Source organism: Phyllostomus discolor, chromosome 10 (assembly GCF_004126475.2).
Source record: "Phyllostomus discolor isolate MPI-MPIP mPhyDis1 chromosome 10, mPhyDis1.pri.v3, whole genome shotgun sequence".
Classification (NCBI taxonomy): Eukaryota; Metazoa; Chordata; class Mammalia; order Chiroptera; family Phyllostomidae; genus Phyllostomus; species Phyllostomus discolor.
In genome coordinates, this window is record NC_040912.2 from 85,237,738 (window position 1) to 85,257,191 (window position 19,454).

Below are 19,454 nucleotides of genomic sequence, written 5' to 3' on the forward strand. Positions count from 1 at the left end.
CTTCTGAATCATCTGAATAGTTTCCACAGAGGAATGTTCAAGCTTAACACAAAATTTAATGCCGATTTTTTGCTCTACTTATGTAGTCATTTTGAATGCAATGGCCACGCAGTACACATGCTCACTCAATGGAGTCTGCCACCCCCACTGAGTAGTACAGTGAAGTTGTCATTGTTCACACATGCCCATTCCAGTCCACTCTCCTTGGCTGCCAGGTTACATGGATGTCACACAAACTATTCTTTTTATATTTACAGACCTCATATGTTATATACATATATGTAGATCATGGCATTTATGTTTTTTATATAGTGACATACACACACATAAAAGCAATATGAAGTGTTATTGTTGGTCATGGGCAAAATGTGTGAGGCCCTGTTTTGGATAAATAAGCCATCTTTGCTTGACCAGCAGTATCTGTGTGTGATCTCTGTCAGCTCAAGTACCTATAAATATAGCGGTCAAGCCCTCTGACAAATTCATACTTTGAATTGCTTATATGCTGTACGCCATTAGTGCTAGCACTTGGGTGTTCAGATAGCGAGGGTTTCTGAGGACATGGCTCACTGGGGAGGAGCTCGTGGTCCCTCAGTAAGGCACACCCCAGAGGCACACTGGTGGCTATGACTCAACTTTACCTGTTTATGGACTTCAGCCTTCCCTCAGGGTGACTTTGATAGAGCCCTATGGTGGAGTCCTGGAATTTCCCCTCTCATTTTGTGTCCTCCCTCTGGATTGTGTGTGTGACTCTTCTGGTGACACTCACCATTCTGTTCTGCGTGGCTCAGAACCTGAGTCTGAGTGCTCCATCTTCTTTGTGGCTTGGCCCTTCTTTGTGTGCATGACACCGGACACTACTCTCTTTGCATATTGGCAAAGAGCTGCTGAGTTTAGATCATAGATGGAATGTGACCTTCCATGTCACCTGTGCAGAGGACAGACCAGCCTGAAAGAGCCAGAGACAGTCAGTAGACTGTGCTCTACAACAGACTAGATTGGGAAGAGAGAAGACACAGGCACCATAAAGCAGCAGGTACAGACAGGCATTAGGTTCACAGGGAGAAATTTGAAATCAGCAAGGAGGTGGTGCATCAGCAGAAAGAACAAAGACCAGGTCTGCCTGAGAGCTGACATGCCAGGACTCGCCAAGTTAGTGTTTCTGTTTCTTTCTGGGACTCTGTTCATTCTGGGAATGCTGGGGAATGGTTTCATTGCGGTGGTCAATGTCAGGAGCTGGTTCAAGAGCAAGAGAATCTCTTGGTCTGACTTCATCATCACTGCACTGGCTCTCTCCAGGATTGTTCTGCTGTGGATTCTCTTGACTGATTCTATAATAGTGGCATTCTTTTTCAACGTCTATACTGATGGTACAGCAAGGGGTGTTACTGATGTTTTCTGGACATTTACAAACCATCTGAGCATTTGGCTGGCTACCTGCCTTGGTGTCCTCTACTGTCTGAAAATCGCCAGTTTCTCCCACCCGATGTTCCTCTGGCTCAAGTGGAGAGTGTCCAGGGTGGTCATGTGGATGCTGCTGGGCGCCCTGCTCTTCTCCTGTGGCAGTGCCATGTCTCTGATTCCTCAGTTTCAGATCTATTCTCTTCTCCGTGAAACTGCTGGCACAGGGAATGTGACTGAGCACCTTAGGAAGCAAATGGGTAAATATCAGCAGATTCATGTTCTTAAAATGCTGCGGTACATCCCTCCCCTAATTCTGTCTCTGGCCTCCTACATCCTGCTCATCCTGTCCCTGGGGAGGCACATGCAGCAGATGCGGCAAAGCAGAACCAGCCCCAGTGATGCAAGCACTGAGGCCCACAGGAGGGCCATCAGAATTATCCTCTCGTTCCTCTTTCTCTTCCTGTTTTATTTTCTTGCCTTTTCAATTACTTCATACAGTTATCTCCTCCCAAGCAGGGAGATGACTAAGTTCATTGGACAACTAACTACAATGTTTTATCCTGTTGGCCACTCATTCATTCTCATTCTGGGGAACAACAAGCTGAAGCAGACCTTTGTGGAGCTGCTCTGCTGTGAGTGTGGTCATCTGAAGCCTGGATCCAAAGGACCACTTGCCTCATAGACTGGCAGAAGGGACAGGTGGAGTCTCGCATTCTTCAGCCTGGCTCAAGACTACAGAGCTCTTCCCGACCCTTCCAAGGCACCAGTTCTGTGACATCAGTAGGATAGAGACAGTACTGCTGACCTGACCCACCCAACGACTCCCCGCATGGCCTCCTTTCTGTGATTGTTTTGGAGAAGGTAGAACAGCCTTTGGAAAATGTCAGTGTAGTAAGAACACCCTCAGTATGTGGACATTCAGTTTTATTTCCACAACTGCCAGTCCAACATAATGAGCTGATAACTAGTTTTTATGTCAAGTTCATACTGCCAGTGACAAGCCCATGTGAGTGCAACAGGGTAGTGAATTATGGGACAGAGCAGAAGCATTGCAGTCCCCCAGACTGGGTTTGAACTGGCCTCAGGCAAGGCATTCTAATCACCTGTCTGATCCTCTGGTCCCTCCCTTTAAAATGTGGGCTGTGACCCCAAGCTCACAGGGTTTTGGAGATCCACGAGACCATGTGTGCCAACCTTTTAGTTCAGCGTATTGTGTAACGTGCTCAATTGGTGAAGCTCCTATTGTCACTAATGGTGCATTGTGCAACAGTTCCTTGGAAGACATTAGTTCCCACAGACCCATTGTGTCATCACACAATGGAGTGACAACTAGACCTTAGGTACTGGGTTCCGTCCAGTCTTGGGGTGGTAAAGTCATTCCCTTCCCTTCCAATTGTCCTTGCATTGCTTTGCCATTATGCTAAAGTAAATTATCTTTCTTCTTTTTTTTTTTCCAAATTCAAGTCATTTGGTTTTTAATTTAATTATTTTTTTAATTTTGTTCAAGGACTGTTGACTCCATTTTTCCCCACCAGTCTACCCATCCCCACTTCCTTCCTTCAACCCTTCCACCCCTTGGCTTTGTCCATGGGTGCCATATACATGTTCCCTGATGACCCTTTCCCTTTTCCCACCATTACCTGCCTCGTCCCTCCCCTCTGGTTACTATCAGTTTGTTCTTTATATGCATGTATCTGGTTATATTTTGCTCCCTCTTTTGTTTTGCTGATTAGGTTCCACCTATGTGTGAGATCATGTGACATTTGTCTTTCACTGCTTGGTTTATTTCACTTAACATAATGCTTTCCAGTTCCATTCATGCTGTCACAAAGGGTAGGAGCTCCTTCTTTCTTTGAGGCCTTTGAGCAGACTCATCAAGAAAAAAAGAGAAGCCCTGGCTGGCATAGCTCAGTGGATTGAGCATGGGCTGGGAACCAAAGTGTCCCAGGTTCGATTCCCAGCCAGGGTACATGCCTGGGTTGCAGGCCATAACCCCCAGCAACCGCACATTGATGTTTCTCTCTCTCTCTCTCTCTCTCTCCGTCTCCCTCCCTTCCCTCTCTAAAAAAAATATAATAATAAAAAAATAAATAAATAAAAAAAATTAAAAAAAAAAAAGAGAGAGGACCCAAATAAATGAAATCAGGAATGAAAGAGATTACAATCGATAGCACAGATATACAAAGGATTGTAAGAAATTACTATGAACAACTATATGCAAAGAGATTTGAAAAATCTGAGTGAAAAGGACACATTTATAGAGAAGTATAATTTTCCAAAACTGAATGAAGAAGAAGCAGAAAGCCGAACAGACCAGTAGAGGGTGGTGAAGTCCAAACAGTAATCAGAAACCTCCCGGCACAAAAATCCCTGGACCACACAGTTTCCCAGGAGAATTTAGCTAAGGAAATTATCAAGTAGTTGTTTCTATTTCTTAGATTTGACAAAAGTCCAAGGAGTTTGTTATGACCCAGTATGGGTATCTGCTTTTAAAATTTCAGAAGTTCATTTAAAAAATAATATAACTGCTTTTTATAAGTGTAATCACTTTTCCTGTAATGAAATTACATAGACATTGATTTACCTCCTGTCACTGAGCAGGGGTGACAGCTCAGTTAGTGCTTCAGATCATCAAGAATTCTCAGACCCGTGAACATACTCAGGACACGTGGCAATTGTGAGTCTGGGTTTCTGTCAGTAATGGGCTCTGCGGCGGGAGGTTGTTGCAGCAGCAAGGGGGACTCTGAGAGCCTGGGTTCACATCCTGAGCCCTGCCTGAGGGGCTGGGTGACTTTGGGGAAGCTCCTTGACCTCTCTCTACTTCCCTTTCCTCATGTGTGAAGTGGGAATGGTACTGTGTAGGTAGGGTTGTTGGAGGGAATGAGTGAGTTAACATGAAAACTGCTTGAAGTCCCACATGGAGTAAAAACACTCAATGAATATTGCTCTTGTCATTGCTGTTGTTTTGTTACACGTTGACCTGGCGTGAAGGATCAGCACATCACTTGGGATTTAGTCATATGTGACCAGAAGTTAATTTTAGGATTGTTGTGGAATGTATATACTCATTTCTAAAATTGCAGGAATAAAGGTCTTTTGGTCAAAACTGTGTGCTTTCAAATTGATACTTGTCCCTTGAATCTGCTAGGAAAACCCCTAATTCTGAAGTAACCTAATGTTCCCTTTGAAAAAGGTATGTGTTGGAACCTAAAAGAATGATTCAGTGTTCATTCCTACTTTACTGAAATACAAGGATTCTGAAACGGTTCCTTCTGTAATTCATACAATCAGCGCTTCCTTTCAGCACAGGGCAGCTTAACTAAGGGAATCCAGGCTGCCTGGGTGGACAGCTGCTGTGCTAACCCTGATGCAGCCCCTCTTCTGCAGTCCCCCCTCACCCACACCTGGACACTTGTTGCTGTTTTAGGACATCCTTGTCCTAGCCCCGCTTTATGCTAACTATGTGGCATTAGGCAAATTTCTTGATCTTTCTGACCCTCGAGTTCCAGATAAATGGAATGAAGAGGGACCCGATAGTCAGTATGAGTGAATGGCTAAGCCCAAGTTCAGGAGTCAGACCTGGAGTTAGACCTGAGGGCCACTCTTATGTGACCTCAGGCAGTTAAACTCCCTGAGCTTCAGTCTGCTCATCTGAACCATAGGCATCGTCATAGTAGCTACCTATTTGTTATGGAGTCGTTATAGTCATTAAACTGTACAGTGCCTATAAAATACATGAGGTGGGGGTGTTCATTAAATATCAGCTATTATTATCACCAGCATTAACAGGGTCATTGCACTATATACTACCTGTGCTTGGGATATTTTTATGGGAACTTCTGTTTGTTCAATGAAAATTTAACACATAGAAAAATACATGCCACATCTATGTGAGTTATAAAGCAACAAAATAATCCCATATGGCCCCACCACCCAACTTAAGGAGTCAGACACCAGCAGCAGAGCCGCAGCCTGCACCCCCAGCGCTTCCCTAGCCGCCCCCTTGTGCCTGCCAGTTTCCTGTGGCGGCTCACCCTGAGTTTTGTGTTCATCAGCCCTTTCCCGTGTGAATACTTTTACCACACAGGTGCCTCTCCATAAACGTATTTCCGACTTGTGCTTGACTTTAACTTTGTTAAAAGTGACATGCTACACAAGTGTTCCTGTAAGCTAATACTGACTCCACGTGGTTTATAAACGTTATTCTGGTCACAGCAACAGCTGCACTTCATCTGCACCGCTGCGAAATAGTCCACCGTTGAGCATTCATTTGCCCATGTGCTGTTGATGATTCTTTGGGTCGTTTCCAGTTTGGTACGCTTACGTACATCATGGCTACACACCACCCTTGGACACGTTTCTTGGCCCACATGGGCAGGTTTCCTGCAGGGTGTACCTTAAAGGTGGAATAGCCAGGTGAAATCTCAACATTACACGTTAATGCCAACATGTCTCCTCAAAAGGAGTTGCCCATTTCCACTCCCCCACCACCGCATTAGGGATTTTCATTGGTCTGCAGCATCCCCCTGCCCCCTTTTTCCAATGGATGTATGGACATGTGCCCGTGTAATGGAATAAAATGAAATTTCACTGCAGTTTCTGGTGTGCATTGACTTGATTATCAATGCCCCCTTTTCATACAGTAATGGTTCCTTTACATTGTCTTGTCTGTGAAATGCCTCTTCGTCTCTGACCATTTTTCCACTAGCTGTTGTTTACATATTGCTTTGCATATTCTAGATATTTCAATTATGTTACTGCAAATATCTTCTCATTGTGATGGCATTTTGCTTTATGGTGACTTTTGATAAACAAGGGTCACTTTTTCCTTTTAATTATTTTTACATAATGTTAAATAAAACATGCCAGTGTAAATGCCAGAAAATGTACATGCCTTAACTAAAACTGTTGCTAAAAATGCCAACCACCACCTGAGCCTGTTGGAAAAATGGTACTGATACATTTGCTTGACGCAGGGTTGCCACAAACTTACTCTTTTTAAAAGTATATTTTATTAGTTATGCTATTACAGTTGTTTCTTTTTTTTTCCCTTTTATCCCCCTCTGCCCTACACCCCCATACCCTCCCTAGTTCAGCATTACCACACCTTAGTTCATGTCCATGGGTCATGATGTACACATTCTTTGGTTTCTCTATTTTCTATACTATTCTTCACCTCCCCCTGTCTATTTTGTACATACCTATTATGCTTCTTATTCCCTGTACCTTTTCCCCTATTCTCCTCCTGCCCCCTTCTCTCTAATAACCCTCCATGTGATCTCCGTTTCTGTGATTCTGTTCCTGTTCTAGTTGTTTGCTTACTTTGTTTTGTTTTTGTTCTTTAGGTTCATGCTGATAGTTGTGAGTTTCTGGTCATTTTACTGTTTGTATTTTTGATCCTCTTCTTTTTCTTAGATATGTCCCTTTAACATTTCATATAATAATGGTGTGGTGATGATGAACTCCTTTAACTTGACCTTATCTGGGAAGCACTCTATCTGCCCTTCATTCTAAATGTTTATTAGCTTTGCTGGATAGAGTAATCTTGGATGTAGGTCCTTGCCTTTCATGATTTTGAATACTTCTTTCCAGCCCCTTCTTGCATGTAAGGTTTCTTTTGAGAAATCGGCTGATAGTCTAATGGGAACTCCTTTGTAGGTAACTCTCTCCTTCTCTCTCGCTGCTTTTCAGATCCTCTCCTTCTCCTTAAACTTGAGTAACTTAATTATGATGTATCATGGTGCATTCCTCCTTGGACTTCTTTGGGATTCTCTGGGTTTCCTGGACTTCCTGGAAGTCTATTTCCTTCCCCCAATTGGGGGGGGTTCCTTTATTATATTTTGAAATAAGTTTTCAATTTCTTGCTCTTTCTCTTCTCCTTCTGTCACCCCTATGATTAGGATGTTCGAATGTTTGAAGTTGTCCCAGAAGCTCTTAAGCCTCTCTTCATTTTTTCAAACTTTTGTTTCTTCTTTCTGTTCCAATTGAATGTTTATTTCTTCCATCTGTTCCAAATCTTTGATTTGAGTCCTGTTTTCCCTCCCTTCACTGTTGGTTCCCTGTGTATTTTTCTTTGTTTAACTTTGCATAGCCTTCACTTCTTCCCCTATTTAGTGTCCATACTCAATTCTGTGAGCATCCTGGTTACCAGTGTTTTGAGCTCTGCATCTGATAGGTTGTCTATCTCCTTGTCACTTAGTTCTTTTTCTGGAATTTTGATCTGTTCTTTCATTTGGGCCATGTTTCTTTGTCTTGGTGCACCTGATACGTAGTAAGGGGCAGAGCCTTAGGCATTTGTCAGGGTGGACCAACCCACATGGGTGTATTATGGTGCTGTATATGGGGAAGGCATCAGAGTGGGAACAATGCTACTTGCTCAGCTCTCGTCTTGCTTTCTGTCCCTTGCCCTGCTACCCACAAGCAAATCAGGCCCTTCTGGTGGTGATTTGCAGGTGGGTGGGTTTGTGTAAGTTCTAGGACCCTGTGGGTCTCTCCAACAAACTCTCCTGTAATAGGTTGGGAGTTTCTCCTGCCACTGCACCCCCACAGATTTTTGCAGCCTGAGATTTTGAGGCTTTATTTCCCTGCAATGAAACCCTGGGTTGTGCGGTCTGTCTCGCTCCCTTGTTGTTTCTCCTGGTTTATCCGCATGTGAATATGGGACTCCGGGTACAACAGCTGCCATCTCGTCCTTCTGTCTATCACATTGCTGTGTGTCCTCTCCTCCCCCACTGCCCATCTCTGCTCTTCCTATCAGTGTGGACGAATATTTCTTCTTTAACTCCTTGGTTGTTGGACCTCTTTACAGTTGGATTTTCATGCAATTTTGGTTGGTTTTTGCTTTTAAATTTGTCATTCTCCTTCTTTTTGTTGTGTGAGGAAGCAAAGTGTATTGACCTATGCCTCTATCTTGGCTGGAAGTCTGCTATTTTCTCGGGTTGCCACGAACTTTCAATTTGTAAAAAACAGTATATGCCAGGCACAGTGAAGCAGAGTCCAAATAAAATTAGCTGTGCCTGTAGCCCCATCTTTTAGTAATCCCTTTTAAACCTCCTGCAAAATTATTCAGTCTGTGCCTGTTGATTCCAGTCCGGCCCTGACTTAACACCTAACTTTGGTCTTTGACCTAAAACAATGGTTGACAGCCAGAGTGGGATGTCTGAGAAGCCTTTCTAGGGACCTGCAGCCCGGGTAAAAGATCCAAGGATACAGTACTGTGGCCATGCTATATTGGACCCTCCAGCAGACTGTGTATGGAGCTCCAGGATTTATGGAATTGGACTTGTAATATGCAATCATATATGGTCATTTGGTGGCAGATGGTCAACAGTCATTTTGGAAGCAGCCATTACTAGTGCTGTGATACTTAGTCATAGTACGATTGTTTTAGTATTGATGTTAAAAACTGGAATGCTATTATTGTGGGCTTGTATTTCATGTCAGCAGTACCTGATGGAGTCGTAGCAGCATTAAGGATGGTACCTAACAAAGTCTTTGAACTCTGGTCACCAACTAATGTGGGGTACATGGGAACACAGTGTCCTGGGAAAGAATCAAAAGACAAGAAAGAAAAAAATTATAGTGAAGCCTAAATTGCTCAATAATGACTTCTAAAAAGGTGCAAGTTCTAACTTTATAAGGGGTAAAAGTAAGCAGGCTAGCATAAAAGTATGTCACACGTGAATTAGTATGTGAAATGCATTCTGATGTGTTGTGTATCCTAAACTCTCTCCTCATTGGCTAATTCTACAAAGATGTTTCTCTTCATGAGGGGATGTAAAAGGTGTTATAATAACAAAAATCTGGATCTAGAACTGCAGCCAGGATTAGAAAAACTGAAGAGGGTGGGCGGTAGGTTGTGGGATGAGCCCTGCCCCTGGTCGAGGGGTTCTGTTACAGGACTCTGAGAGGTGGCTGGGGACCAGCCTTCTGATGCCCCAGCACAGAGCTCTGGGAGCCTTGCTGGGCCATGTCGTCATGTCAGCCTGAGGAGGCTGACAGCGACTAAGGAGGACTGTGTGCACGCCCAAGTGTGCTCTGCAGTGCTCTGAGTCACACTGTACCCCATATAATGCCAGGTTTGATGAGGTCACCAGGCTGACGTGAGTGGCTCCCGGGCATGTGTTCAGAAGAGACCGTGTGTCATTCATTTGGACTTACTGCCTGCTACTCCATGAGGCCCTTCTGATGGGACCTGAGGCGTAACCTTCCGTCTTTCTTTAGATAATGTTGCTGAACTCTGCTTTGTATCTAGACTTTGCTCCATCCTCTAGATCAGTGTTTTCAAACAGTACTCATCACAGCTCACTAAGAAGGTTGCTCAATCAAGTTTGTGATCAGCAAGCAACATTGGAAGAAATAGAGTATCATAGAGAATAGGAGAGTCACACATGTGGGAAAGAGAAACGTGGATTTGTGAAACCTTTGAGTTCCCCAGCACACATTTATTGTATACAAGGTCTTTCCAGAAGTTATCCAGCCTTGTAATATCAAAGATAGAGACATTTAATGCAGAAGGTACAAGATTTAAGAAACATTGTACATAGGACAATGAAGCCTGTTTCCTTCAAAGTAGTCACCTTAGGACCTCCCAAAGTTCTCCCAATCCCTATCAGCTGCCCAGGTGTATTTTCCTGAATGTCATTGGCAGTCTGAAATCTGTTCTCTTCAAAGATGCTTTTCATTTTTGGAAAAGCCAGAAGTCACTGGGCACCAAATTTGGGCTGTAGGGGGGTTGAGTCACCTGAGTGATTGATGGTCTGCCAAAAACTCTGCATGAGATGTGATGCATGAGCGGGCACATAGTTGTGATGAAGCTGCCAATCACCAGTTGCCCATAGCTGCATTCTTCTGAATCATCTGAATAGTTTCCACAGAGGAATGTCCAAGCTTAACACAAAATTTAATGCTGATTTTTTGCTCTACCTGCTTAGTCATTTTGAATGCAACAGCCACGCAGTACACATGCTCACTCAATGGAGTCTGCCACCCCCACTGAGTAGTACAGTGAAGTTGTCATTGTTCACACATGTGCATTCCAGTCCACTCTCCTTGGCTGCCAGGTTACATGGATGTCACACAAACTATTCTTTTTATATTGACAGACCTCATATGTTATATACATATATGTAGATCATGGCATTTATGTTTTTTATATAGTGACATACACACACATAAAAGCAATATAATGTGTTATTGTTGGTCATGGGCAAAATGTGTGAGGCCCTGTTTTGGATAAATAAGCCATCTTTGCTTGACCAGCAGTATCTGTGTGTGATCTCTGTCAGCTCAAGTACCTATAAATATAGTGGTCAAGCCCTCTGACAAATTCATACCTTGAATAGCCTATATGCTGTACGCCATTAGTGCTAGCACTTGGGTGTTCAGATAGCGAGGGTTTCTGAGGACAAGGCTCACTGGGGAGGAACTCGTGGTCCCTCAGTAAGGCACACCCCAGAGGCACACTGGTGGCAATGACTCAACTTTACCTGTTTATGGACTTCAGCCTTCCCTCAGGGTGACTTTGATAGAGCCCTATGGTGGAGTCCTGGAATTTCCCCTCTCATTTTGTGTCCTCTCTCTGGATTGTGTGTGTGACACTTCTGGTGACACTCACCATTCTGTTCTGCGTGGCTCAGAAACTGAGTCTGAGTGCTCCATCTTCTTTGTGGCTCAGCCCTTCTTTGTGTGACACCGGACACTACTCTCTTTGCATATTGGCAAAGAGCTGCTGAGTTTAGATCATAGATGGAATGTGACCTTCTGTGTCACCTGTGCAGAGGACAGACCAGCCTGAAAGAGCCAGAGACAGTCAGTAGACAACAGACTACATTGGGAAGAGAGAAGACACAGGCACCGTAAAGCAGCAGGTACACACAGGCATTAGGTTCATAGGGAGAAATTTGAAATCAGCAAGGAGGTGGTGCATCAGCAGAAAGAACGAAGACCAGGTCTGCCTGAGAGCTAACATGCTGGGATTGGCCAAGTCAGTGTTTCTGTTTCTTTCTGGGACTCTGTTCATTCTGGGAATGCTGGGGAATGGTTTCATTGCGGTGGTCAATGTCAGGAGCTGGTTCAAGAGCAAGAGAATCTCTTGGTCTGACTTCATTATTTCTGCTCTGGCTCTCTCCAGGATTGTTCTGCTGTCGATTCTCTTGGCTGACTCTGTAATAGTGGTGTTCTTTGTCATCGTCTATATTTATGGTTCCTCTGGAGATATTATTCATGTTTTCTGGACATTTACAAACCATCTGAGCATTTGGCTGGCCACCTGCCTTGGTGTCCTCTACTGTCTAAAAATCGCCAGTTTCTCCCACCCCACGTTCCTCTGGCTCAAGTGGAGAGTGTCCAGGGTGGTCGTGTGGATGCTGCTGGGTGCACTGCTCTTCTCCTGTGGCAGTGCTGTATCTCTGAGTCCTCAGTTTCAGATCTATTTTCTTCTCCGCGAAACTGTTGGCACAGGCAATGTGACTGAACACCTTAGAAAGCAAATGGGTGAATATCAGCAGATTTATGTCCTTAACCTGCTGTGGTACACCCCTCCCCTAATTCTGTGTCTGGCCTCCTACATCCTGCTCATCCTGTCCCTGGGGAGGCACATGCAGCAGATGCGGCAAAGCAGAAGCAGCCCCAGCGATGCAAGCACTGAGGCCCACAGGAGGGCCATCAGAATTATCCTCTCGTTCCTCTTTCTCTTCCTGTTTTATTTTCTTGCCTTTTTAGTTACTTCATCCAGTAATTTCCTCCCAAGCAGGGAGATGACTAAGTTCATTGGACAACTAACCACAATGCTTTATCTTGCTGGCCACTCATTCATTCTCATTCTGGGGAACAACAAGCTGAAGCAGACCTTTGTGGAGCTGCTCTGCTGTGAGTGTGGTCATCTGAAGCCTGGATCCAAAGGACCGCTTGCCCCATAGACTGGCAGAGGGGACAGGCGGAGTCTCGAATTCTTCAGCCTGGCTCAAGACTACAGAGCTCTTCCCGACCCTTCCAAGGCACCAGTCCTGTGACATCAGTAGGATAGAGACAGTACTGCTGACCTGACCCACCCAAGGACTCCCCACATGGCCTCCTTTCTGTGGTTGTTTTGGAGAAGGTAGAACAGCCTTTGGAAAATGTCAGTGTAGTAAGAACACCTTCAGTATGTGGACATGGAGTTGTATTTCCACAATTGTCAGCTCAGCATAATGAGCCGATTACTAGCATTCATGTCAAGTTTACACTGACTGTGGCAAGCCAATGAAAGTGAAACAGGGTAGTGAATTATGGGACAGAGCAGAAGCATTGCAGTCCCCCAGACTGGGTTTGAACTTGGCCTCACCTGAACTTTTATTCACCTGTCTGATCCTCTGGTCCCTCCCTTTAAAATGTGGGCTGTGACCCCAAGCTCACAGGGTTTTGGAGATCCACGAGACCATGTGTGCCAACCCTTTAGTTCAGCGTATTGTGTAACGTGCTCAATTGGTGAAGCTCCTATTGTCACTAATGGTGAATTGTGCAACATTTTCCTTGAACACATTAGTTCCCACAAACCCATTGTGTCATCACAGAGTGGAGTGACAACTAGACCTCAGATACTGGGTTCCATGCAGCCTTGCGGCGGTGAAGTCATTCCCTTCCCTTCCAATTGTCCTTGCATTGCTTTGCCATTATGCTAAAGTAAATTTTCAAGTATTTTTTTAAATTTTTTTATATTAGACCCAAATACAAGCATTTTGTTAATGACCCAGATTGATATCTGCTTTTTAAAATTTCAGAATTTTATTTAAAATCTAATATGAGCCCTTTTTATAAGCAGTTAATCACTTTTACTATAATAAAATTACATAGGCATTGATTTACCTCCTGTCACTGAGCAGGGGTGACAACTCAGTGAGCACGTTAGTGCTTCAGATCATCAAGAATTCTCAGACCCGTGAACATACTCAGGACACATGGCAATTGTGAGTCTGGGTTTCTGTCAGTAATGGGCTCTGCGGCGGGAGGTTGTTGTAGCAGCAAGGTGGACTCTGACGCCTGGGTTCACATCCTGAGCCCTGCCTGAGGGACTGGGTGACTTTGGGGAAGCTCCTTGACCTCTCTCTACTTCCCTTTTCTCATGTGTGAAGTGGGAATGGTACTGTGTAGGTAGGGTTGTTGGAGGGAATGAGTGAGTTAACATGAAAACTGCTTGAAGTCCCACATGGAGTAAAAACACTCAATGAATATTGCTCTTGTCATTGCTGTTGTTTTGTTACACGTTGACCTGGCGTGAAGGATCAGCACATCACTTGGGATTTAGTCATATGTGACCAGAAATTAATTTTAGGATTGTTGTGGAATGTATATACTCATTTCTAAAATTGCAGGAATAAAGGTCTTTTGGTCAAAACTGTGTGCTTCCTATTGATACTAGTTCCTTGAGGGCTGGTGGGGCAAGCAGCACCCACGGGCCAAGAAGCTCTTTCTGGAAGCCCCAGGAGACAAGGCCCTGACACTTGTCCGCCACCACAGAGTTAATCTGGCCCTCCTCCCCATACCCCTGAGCCCTCGCTACAGGAGAGAAGCAGGGCATGGAGAGGACGTCTCTGAGATTTCTTCTTTTAGATCTGTAGAGTCTGAAGATTTTTCTGAAGACATTCTTCACATGCTCGCATTGGGTTAAACAGTCCCCTCCCCCGCCCCAGGCAGTAGGTGAGGTCTCAGGACATAAACCTCATTATTGCAGACAAAATTCAGACCCTTATTTTCCCTGCACATTTCTGAGTTGGCAGAGTTAGTACATTTCATTGACTGTGCTATAATTAAATTGTCATTGTGACTTGGTGGAAATGGCCAGGTGATCAGAGCAACATTCTTGCAGGTTAACCCTGGGGAATTATGTTTTCAGAAGTTCATGAGTGAACTTTCTCAGCGTGTTCTGTCTGGCCTTGATGTCTGTTTATTGCCAGATAGGGTACTTTCCAGCCGGAGAGGGATGATGTGTGAATTATTCGTAGTTGCTCAATGTTGTGCCCTTACTGCCCAGCTGGTAGAGCTCCTGGAGAAAGGAATGGCTTCTGGCTTGCTGCTGCACGCTGCTGCAAGAGCTCTGATCCCAGCTTCTCTTGAATCTGGTTTATCCATTCACAGCACAGATATTCATCTAACACTTTGCACCAAGCACTATATTGGATCACTTCCTGTTTTCAAAATCGTCCTATTTAGTGGGCAAGAAACACACAGATGCAAGTGTTTCATTTCCGCACCATTGAAACAGATGCTTCCCCCAAGAGGAAGGGAACATCTGTCTTGTCACAGAGGGTCCTGGCTCAGGTGACCTTTGTGTCCAGCTCCCTGTCGTGGCAGCCATGCAAATGCATTGCTCAATTCCCCTGCAGCGGGGCACATGATTGATGGATGATGCCAGCTGCTGACACCCACCACTTCGAGGCCACAGGTCCTTCTGGCTGCTCTCAGCCTGTGATGGGGCCCTGTGGGCTATGAAGGCAGGTCTATTCCCCCGAGACATGAGACCCTTCCAACAGGCAATGTTGGCCCAAGGACTCTCCATGAGCTTGGTGGAATATGCTGGGGGACTCTGCTGTAGCCTGGGACTCTCCGTACCGAATTCTTCCTTCCTGCTTCCTTTTTTACAGGTGTTGTACCTACTTTACTGCCCGAATACTCTGCCCACCTCCTCTTCCTCCCTACCCCCTATAGTCTTTTGAAAGCCTAATACCGTTTCAGCCTGTTCTTCTTGTCACTAAAAGATGTTTTCTTTAGATGCATAAGAATTCTAGAAATTGTCCCAGATTCTTCCTTCTCCTTCAGATTCAATATTTATCTTCCACGTCTATTTGGCTACTAGATCCATTTGGTTGTACTTTGTAAACATTTCTCTCAAGTGTCCCCCAGTCTCAGTTTCTACCCTTCAATCCATCAGAGGGACTGCAGCAGGATTGTAGCTAATTTCCTATTTCCAATTCTGTCCCTTTCCAGCAAAACCTTTCTATGTTACTTGGATGATGGTCTTCATACAGTGAAAAGACATCACAGTACTCCTCTTTTAAAGTCCTGCAATGCTCTTTATTGCTTTGGTTAAAGCCCAGACTTCTTAGCTTGGAACACAGAGCCATTCCTCATCTGGCCCTTCTTTTCCTATCTAGATTCATCTTCCCATTTCTTACTTTTCGAAAAGAACCTTGAAGTACTTCATCAAGCTAAGCCAAGCCATTCTTTTGCTTTGACTCTTTGCCGTTAAGGTTTCCCTGCAGGGAAGGGTAGGAGCTCCCCTAAAACAAAAACTTCCTTTACAAAAGGAGCCACTGCTTCTAGGAGTGATTTCGCAGACATAGCCTCTGGGGTTGAGCCAAGGGACAAACACATAAAAAGAGCCACCACTTTCAGGGAGGTCAGAGGCAGGGATCTTCATGCGGTATTTACATTTAGCTGAAGGTCCAATGCTCATACAGAGGAAGACAGGATTTTAACACCTTTCCTATGTTGACTCTTTCAGAAATGACTTCTGACAGAACCAGCCTACCCAACTGATCATGCTAATGACACGGTCGCATCATAATTGTAGTCTCCCCGGCTACTGAGAACCCAAAACGTGGTGTGTCACACTCTGAAAGCAGTTGGTTACTGCCCATAGTGGGTCCCCCCCGCTTGGGGAACATTTAATTTAGTATTTTACTCCATATTACTCATTTTAGCTAAATGTGGTATTTGTAATATTTCAACTTCATTGTTTTAGAGCAGTAGTCTATTTTACCCATAATTAAGTGCAAATATGTGCTCTGTGACATGTATATTCTTCCCTTTAATCAGTGCCTTGCTCCTTCCTCTGTGTAACTTATCTGGGCCTGCCCCTGTCCGTGCCCCTTAGTTTTGTACCAAGAGCTCTTTGTCCAAAGACCAGCTGGGCTTCAGCCCAAGGAGTTCTCCAAGGCTTGTCTTCATCATCTGGGTGAAAGGGCCTCATGAATTTATTGTCCCTCCTGGACCGAGTAATCTTCATATTTTACCTCCTTCTTTTCACCTTTTCCTATTTGCTTTGGTAACAGGACTTTGGATGCCTTATGATGCTGGTTTGGTGATCTAGACTGGTTCATGCAGGGTTGTGCCATGGTTTCACCTGACTGCTACAGTAGACAAGAGATGCCAGACTCTTGCATTCACTCGGGGTTTTCAATAACATCATTTGCTCGAAATAGTGTATACTTTCTTCCCTGAGCAATTACAGAGAAATCGGGCAATGAGATGCCTGTGTATTTGGCCCACAAAACTGTAACTAAAGTGTTACTGTGCATCTGGTACCAGAGTACTTTGATTGGCAGTTAAGTGTCTAAGATGGAATAACCACGTGTGAGTGAAGCATAAATCCAGATCTATAAGGAAACGTGAAATGGTTGGCAGTTCTTTTCCAAGAGAAAGCAGGTTGCAGCAAATGAGTATGACCCTAATCCCTATATGTGACTGGGGAGGGAATGCAGAGTGAGAATCATCCCGAGAGGATGGAATTAATTGAAAAAGGCTTTCTCAGGGAGGTGTCAGGTCTTTGAACTTGATCTGTTAGATAACTGTCAATCACTGTAGGTGCTAAGGGATGAAAGAGGGCTATCAGCGTAGCCAGAATGACCCCTGTGGCATGAGCAGATCAGAGGGTAGAGAAAAGGTGGGTTCGGGCAACTCATGGGTGTGTGGATGGGGGTGGATGCGACGGGATGAGGCATATTCTGGGGTTGCTGTGAAGAAAAGGCACCTTCTCTGTGCTACAGTGACCGAAACAGTGCTGGTCGGGAACTCTGTCACTTGGGTTTGATGTCCTTGGAGCTTGCCGATACTGCCCCTTCAGCTGTCCTTCTCTTGGAGGAGTGGGCTCCCAGGTTTACCCAGGCTGTCTGAATTAGGCATTTCTGAGGAAAACAGGACGCCAGTGAAGAGAGAGTAATGTGATCCTCAGAAGATTTGCATCTCAGTAAAAGCAGCTGGCTCTTAGCCCACTAATGGCTCATTTGCCACACTGGGGAAAAGGAAAGAAGGGAATGTTCCTTCTGGCTGGATACCGGTGCCTCCTTGTACATTTCAGTGTTTCTCCTGTTCCCAACATCAGCACCACATCCGCTCAACCCGTAAGGAGAGATGATGCCGGACATGCTCTTTGTTGTTATTGTCTCAGCAACTTTGGATTTTGTAGGACTCGTTTTGAATCTGTTTATTGCAGTCGTCAGTTGCCAGACCAGGGTTAAAAGCCATCGAATCTCTTCTTCTGATAAGATCCTGTTCAGCTTGGGCATCACCAGATGCCTTGCGCTGTCACTGTCTCTCCTGTCCATCCTCTACCGCTTCGTCTCTCCACGTGTCGGGAGGTCAGTCAGCCTGTTTGGTGTCATGCTGTGTTGGGTGTTTTTGGACTCCAGCAGTCTCTGGTTTGTGACCCTGCTCAACGTCCTCTACTGTGTGAAGATTACTAACTTGCAGCACTCAGTTTTTCTCCTGCTGAGGCAAAATCTCTCCTCAAAGACCCCGAGGCTGCTGGTGGCCTGCGTGCTGGTTTCCGCCCTCACCACGCTTCTGTATGCCGTGCTCAGACAGACGCTGCGGTTTCCTGAATATGTGACCAGGAGGAATGGCACAGATTTCAGCGTCAGTGAGCGCATCTTGTCTTTGGCCATCTCTTTGTTCTTGAGCTCATTTCTCCAGTTCCTCATTAATGTGACTTCCGCTTCCTTGCTAATAAACTCCTTGAGGAGACACATACAGACGATGCAGAGAAGCGCCAGTGGCTTTTGGAATCCCCAGACCGAAGCTCACGTGGGCGCTATGAAGCTGATGGTCTACTCCCTCCTCCTGTACATCCCCTACTCCGTGGCTGCCCTGTCCCTCCACCTCCCGTCCTCCGTAGGGATGAATCTGGGAACCAGGTCCGTGTGTGTGTTGCTCTCTGCTGTTTACCATCCAGGACATTCTGTTCTCATTATTGTCACACATCCTAAACTGAAAACAAAAGCAAAGAAGATTCTGTGTTTCAACAAGTGGTGGAATATCAGTAGGGAATAATGGCTGCAGTCACTTTGTAGTTGGGAGCAAGATTATTCTCTGTTAGTGGTTTCACCATCAGTCTGAGGGCTTCCTTTTGTAATTGCTGATACGGTCTTAGGCTGCGTAGAAGCCAGAGCAGCAATTACGTCTGCCTGTAGTTAATTTTTCAAAGTTTTTGCTAATATTTTTAAATTAGGCACTTTCTATTAGGAGTTTGTTTGGGGTATCTTTTATCAGCTACTGAAGTATAATGGGAGTTCCCCCAAATGAACAAATACATTGTAGTTCATGTGTGTAGTGTTAAGCCCTGACAGTTGTTTATCTTTTTTCTTTTGTACTTCAAGTTCTTGACTTAAGCTCTTTTCTTCTTTTTTTTTTAAAATTGAGGTGTCATTGCTTATTAGCATTATATAAGTTCCTGGTGTACCATATGGCAATCCGCTGTCCGATACACTGTAATGTGCTCAGCACCAAATGACCAGTTCTCATCTGTGAGCAAATAATTGACCCGCTTTACCCATTTCAACCTCCCACACCCCCTGCCCTCCGGTAACCACCGTCTGTTGTCTGTACCCATGAGTTTGTTGTGTTTTGTTTGTTTGTTTGTTTCTTTTTTGTTTTATATTCTGTGTACCAGTGAAATCATACAGTTTTCATACTTTTCCATCTGACATATTTCACTTAGCACAATGCCCTCAAGGTCCATCCATATTGTTGCCAATGGCAATATTTCATCCTTTTGATGGCTGAGTAGTATTCCATTGTATATATGTACCACATCTTATATGTTCACCTGTCGATGGATACTTCATTGTTTCCATATCTTGGAAAACAGTAAGGAGATACTTTAAAAAAGTAGAACTACCGAATGATCCCCCAATCCCTTTTGTGTGTATTTATCTGAAGAATGTGGAAACAAAAATTTGAAAACATATGTGCATCACTGTATTCACTGTAGCATTATTCACAGTAGGCAAGATGTGGAGACAGCCTGCCTTCAGCTTGGACTGCAAGGCGTCCACTTCAGCGGACAGCCACGTCGC

General features: G+C 44.6%; 3 protein-coding genes across 3 annotated transcripts; all 3 read left to right on the top strand.

Moving 5' to 3' along the window:
• The first annotated feature begins 843 nt into the window (after window positions 1-843).
• On the top strand, window positions 844-2,086 carry LOC114508127 (taste receptor type 2 member 3-like). The gene has a single exon (XM_028526134.2). It carries the CDS (start codon window positions 1,136-1,138, stop codon window positions 2,084-2,086), a length of 951 nt encoding a protein of 316 aa, XP_028381935.1. The 5' UTR covers window positions 844-1,135.
• Window positions 2,087-11,357: 9,271 nt separating this feature from the next.
• LOC114508122 (taste receptor type 2 member 3-like) lies at window positions 11,358-12,601 on the top strand. Its single transcript, XM_028526128.2, has one exon. It carries the CDS (start codon window positions 11,373-11,375, stop codon window positions 12,321-12,323), a length of 951 nt encoding a protein of 316 aa, XP_028381929.1. The 5' UTR covers window positions 11,358-11,372; the 3' UTR covers window positions 12,324-12,601.
• A 1,316-nt stretch (window positions 12,602-13,917) lies between these two features.
• On the top strand, window positions 13,918-19,032 carry TAS2R4 (taste 2 receptor member 4). Its single transcript, XM_036010970.1, has one exon. The coding sequence runs from the start codon at window positions 17,512-17,514 to the stop codon at window positions 18,427-18,429; it is 918 nt and encodes a 305-aa protein (XP_035866863.1). The 5' UTR covers window positions 13,918-17,511; the 3' UTR covers window positions 18,430-19,032.
• Window positions 19,033-19,454: the final 422 nt, after the last annotated feature.